The sequence below is a fragment of the Trachymyrmex septentrionalis genome, unplaced genomic scaffold, assembly GCF_001594115.1.
Source record: "Trachymyrmex septentrionalis isolate Tsep2-gDNA-1 unplaced genomic scaffold, Tsep1.0 scaffold186, whole genome shotgun sequence".
NCBI lineage: Eukaryota > Metazoa > Arthropoda > Insecta > Hymenoptera > Formicidae > Trachymyrmex > Trachymyrmex septentrionalis.
Window position 1 is genome coordinate 97,508 of NW_017305029.1, and position 4,573 is coordinate 102,080.

At 36.2% G+C, this 4,573-nt stretch overlaps 1 protein-coding gene across 2 annotated transcripts in view; it reads left to right on the forward strand.

The window, feature by feature from the left end:
- The window catches only part of LOC108746672 (serine/threonine-protein phosphatase alpha-2 isoform), a 16,629-nt gene that overhangs the window by 2,011 nt on the left and 10,045 nt on the right, over positions 1-4,573 (forward strand). Inside the window, exons 4-6 of one of the 2 annotated variants that reach the window (XM_018483580.1) lie at positions 24-352; positions 433-763; positions 856-867. In XM_018483580.1, coding sequence (XP_018339082.1) covers positions 24-352; positions 433-672 — 569 coding nt within the window. In that variant the 3' untranslated portion in view covers positions 673-763; positions 856-867. Of the gene's footprint in view, positions 1-23; positions 353-432; positions 786-855; positions 868-4,573 lie in introns of those variants that run through there. The other variant, XM_018483579.1, reaches the window with a different exon arrangement.

Consider the following 4,573-nt stretch of genomic DNA (forward strand, 5'->3'; position numbering starts at 1 on the left):
GACTTAATAAAATTATGTTTTAGGTAAACGTCGTTACAACATTAAACTATGGAAAACGTTTACTGATTGCTTCAATTGCCTACCTGTTGCTGCAATAGTAGACGAAAAGATATTTTGCTGCCATGGAGGCTTGAGTCCGGATCTTCAAAGCATGGAACAGATCAGACGTATCATGCGACCGACAGATGTACCTGATCAGGGATTACTCTGTGATTTATTGTGGTCTGATCCCGATAAAGACACTATGGGTTGGGGTGAAAATGATCGCGGTGTATCCTTCACTTTCGGCGCAGAAGTCGTTGCCAAGTTTTTGCACAAGCATGATTTTGATCTTATATGCCGTGCGCATCAGGTAAAAAGATTTTTAATATATACATATATATTAGATACTTTGTTTATGAGATGCTTCTTAAATGGAAAATTATTCTTCAGGTGGTGGAAGATGGTTATGAATTTTTTGCCAAACGACAGTTGGTGACTCTGTTCTCGGCTCCGAACTACTGCGGCGAGTTTGACAATGCAGGTGCCATGATGTCAGTGGACGAGACTCTCATGTGCAGTTTCCAAATTTTAAAACCGGCCGATAAGAGGAAATTCACCTATGGTGGTCTCAATGCTGGACGGCCTGTGACGCCACCGCGGGGTGCAAACAACAAAAATAAGAAGAAGTGAAGTCCTTAGATTTATCTTTTCGAATGCTTAGAACTGCTACCGCCCAACCCGACATCTATCTATCGAGACATTAAGACCTCGTCGTGTGTGTGTGTGTGTGTGTGTGTGTGTGTGTATGCGCGGGCGCGTGCGTGCGTGTGTGTGTGTGTGAGCGCGCGTGTGCGTGCGTGCGAGAGGGGGGAGGGGAGAGAGAGAACGAGAGCGAGAGAGAAATATGAGTTATAATAATAATTATTATTATTACATTATTATTTTTGATCGACTACGAAGCCTGTGTGGAAATAATTACATCTTATCGGAAAATCCGGAGGGGCGTTGCTTTTCACAGAGTTTATCAAAAGTAGTAAGTAATAGTGCAGATGTAGCTAAATGTGTTACTGTATAAAACAAAATAGTAGTGATAAAACTAATCGATCGATAAAATTAGAGAGAATTTTACGTGATTTTCACGATATTCTTAACAATTGAAAAGTAAAAAGTAGAAAAAAAGAAAGACAGGCACTTTCGCTATAATTCGTCTTTCCTATTCGTCAATCGTAACATCTGCATCTTGTAGCTTGTTCATCATTTGCATTTACACTCGTCAAGTGTCTGATTAATCGAGAAAAGACGTGACATTTTTTTTAATCACTTTACGCTGTGAGAAAAATCGATATGATAATTGTGTCACACATATACACATACACTCACGTGCGCACTCTCGTTTCATTATGTAAGTATGCTATTAACGAAGATATCGATACACAAATAATAAAGTAGCCATCATCTAGACTTAATTCCCTAAAGTATAATAGATATTTATAGCTTGGTACTTCTGTAAGTTGCACAAATTTGTAAACGACATCTATTACGTCATACCTACTTTTATAAATATACATTTATATATGTGTGAATTGTGAAATACAGAGAGGGAGAGAGGGAGAGAAAGATTTTGGTTCAAGAGTAAGTGTGTCAAACTGTTAATTACTAATATACACATTATATTGTCTTGCGATGAACGGGAATATTTATATCGCAGTTATCATGGCAAAGCTTCTCTGGATTATTTTAATTTTAACGATGCTACAATAGTCTAGTTTCCATCGAGGATTTAAACCGGATCAGAATGTAAGAACTAACCAATTTCAGTCGAGCATTCCCCTGTTATTCGACTATAACAGAGGAACACTCAACTGTAATTGGTTAGTTCTTACATTCTGATCTGATTTAAACCCTCGGTGGAAACTAGAAGGCCAATGTCCATATATAAATAGGGAGAAGATATTAATCATGTGATGTAAATGAGCACACGCGCACCGTATAACGATTGATGTCATTGATGAGAGGCGATTCTAATTTTCGAAATAATACGAAAAGGAAGAAACCTTTTGCAGTTGGAGCATTTTCCATCACCCGCTCGTGACAGTTCTGTAACAGGATCATTACTATTGTTAATATTACACACACGCACACACACACACACACACAAGTCTTCCTTTTCCCTCGCTCCCCTGCATTCATTCACATTCATTTTATTCATTTTCCCTTTTTTATTCCACTCCTAAACTGATCTTATTAGCCACAATTGATTACAATGCACAGATTCATCATCGATAGTATAAAGAAAAACACGATAGCTATGAAAAACTTATCTGACGCGAGGATTTTATCCACGGGATCTTAAGATCGATCATGTTTAGTTTCCCTTTCTTCATACTTGTACATTTCTTTTTTATAAATAAAATTCACATAAAAACATGTATCATATTTCTTTAGTCGATGTATCACATCCATCATCCCGACGCGGCCATTTCTCACTTGCGTGAATTTGGGTTGTGTTTTACTCGCTCCAAAGTTTATCCTTGAAGCGAGTAACTGCGTGCGTGCGACGTGTCACTCTTGATTTTGTTCATCAGAATATCTCGTACGTATATATATCGAACGAACGCATAACAGGTACTATTTATAATATATATATATAATACTATACGCGTGACATTTGTTTATTCTTGTATTCTTGTATGTGTATCCGCTCGTGGAAGATACGTCTATTATGTATATAATGAGAGTAATTCCAAGTTTGCTATTAGTCTCGCCATGTTCAGTTGGATACGATTGTTCTGGCAGATGTAACTTTACCTATGTCACATTCAGAGAGAGAGAGAGAGAGAGAGAGAGAGAGAGAGAGAGAGATGTATGTATAAGGGCTAAACCGGCAACACCAATCATTATTAAGCTCCTTGCGACGCACCTTCGTTAGCGTTACTTTACCAAGTACAAGTACGTCTCAATTTCAGAGAGTTCAGTTTAAATACAGTGAGAACAATATTAAGATCAATAGTGATTAGCAAGTAAAATGTTTAATCTAGTTGCGTAATAAAACTTTTTTTTTGGAGTACACTGGAGCGAGAAAACGGGAAAAGGAAGGAGACAGCAACAGAAAAGCAGAAAAAAGGGAGGCATATATAGGGACTAGAAACCGTAATTAAAATAATTCAACTTTCTGATATTCAAAGCCTGTATAAAAGTATATGTCAATCGTAGCTCGATCTTTATTTCACATCAAGTGTATCATAGGTACAAATGATAAATTTAGCCAAAAATAAAATAAAATCGTAACGAGCCGGCCAAAAAGATTTTCGACTTGTTTATCTTTCTAAATAATTATAACAAATAATAATTCTACTTGTTAATAATCATTCTCGTGTAAGCGTTATTAACAGTGTTATGTATATAAATAGTATTATATAATATTTATTAATAATCAATTACAAAAGTGGAGACGCGCCCGCGCCGCACCGTGTAGGAGGGCTTGGGAATTAAAGATCAAAAGGGAATATGCCAAAAACTGTTTCATGCACAAACAAAATTGTTACTTAGGAAGCTGTTGACTAAAGTGTTGTGAGATGCAAAACGAAACGCCAAAAGTATCGTGAAGGGGAGAAATAAAAGCACGTTATGACATGCGATCTAAGATTGTAAGAGCAGATTAGTCACCGAGAATTGCGCAAACTCCGCGAGATACAAAGAGACGTACAAGAGGCATCTTCTTGACGCGCCTTCGTTCCAAAAGAAAAGAGAGTATACGTATATAATAGGAGAATAATGAAGCTTATCTGCAAACATAGGCGAAATAATTAATTTTAAGAGAAATGGATAATTATTTCCTTCTTTTCGATAACATTTTTATATTTTTCACGAAATTGATTCTTCTTTTGAAATAACATACATCGATATAAGTAACAATAAATTATGTATAGATGAGAAAAACTATTTTATGCAGAAAAATGAAAAAATTTACATATTTTAATTCTCCATTTGTTTTATCAATTATTCATATTACGTCTGCATTTGTATGTATAAAGGCTCCGACTTGTCATAGCATTTGTTCAAAATGCCAAGTCAAAGTCGAACTGAACTTTTTCTCTTGCATGTGATATCAAAAAGGTTGGTCTAAACAGTTTTATAGATGAAGAATAAAAGACTAACGATCTTATACATTGAAAATAAAAAAAGCGCGCGCGCGTGTTTCCAATAATGAAAATTTATATTAAAATATATTACCCCCTCCCATCTCCCCCCCCACACATACACACACACGCACGCGCGCGTATTAATATATTATACAATATTGACAGATTGCAGAATTTATGTGAATGTTGAAGCGACAGCATGCACGAGCATGAATCATGTGGATCTATGAATGAAAAATGTTACAGTATATAGATATACTATATTTCATTCGGCACTATACAACTGTACGTAGTACACAAGTATTATTAAATAACTCTGTGAAAAGAAAAGAATTTGTGATTGAATTGAAGACTGCATACCTCAATTTAGCCCTTTTTGGATTCGTTTCCTCTCTCTGTCTCTCTCTGTCTCTCTCTCTCTCTCTCTCTCTCTCTCTCTCTCTCTCTCT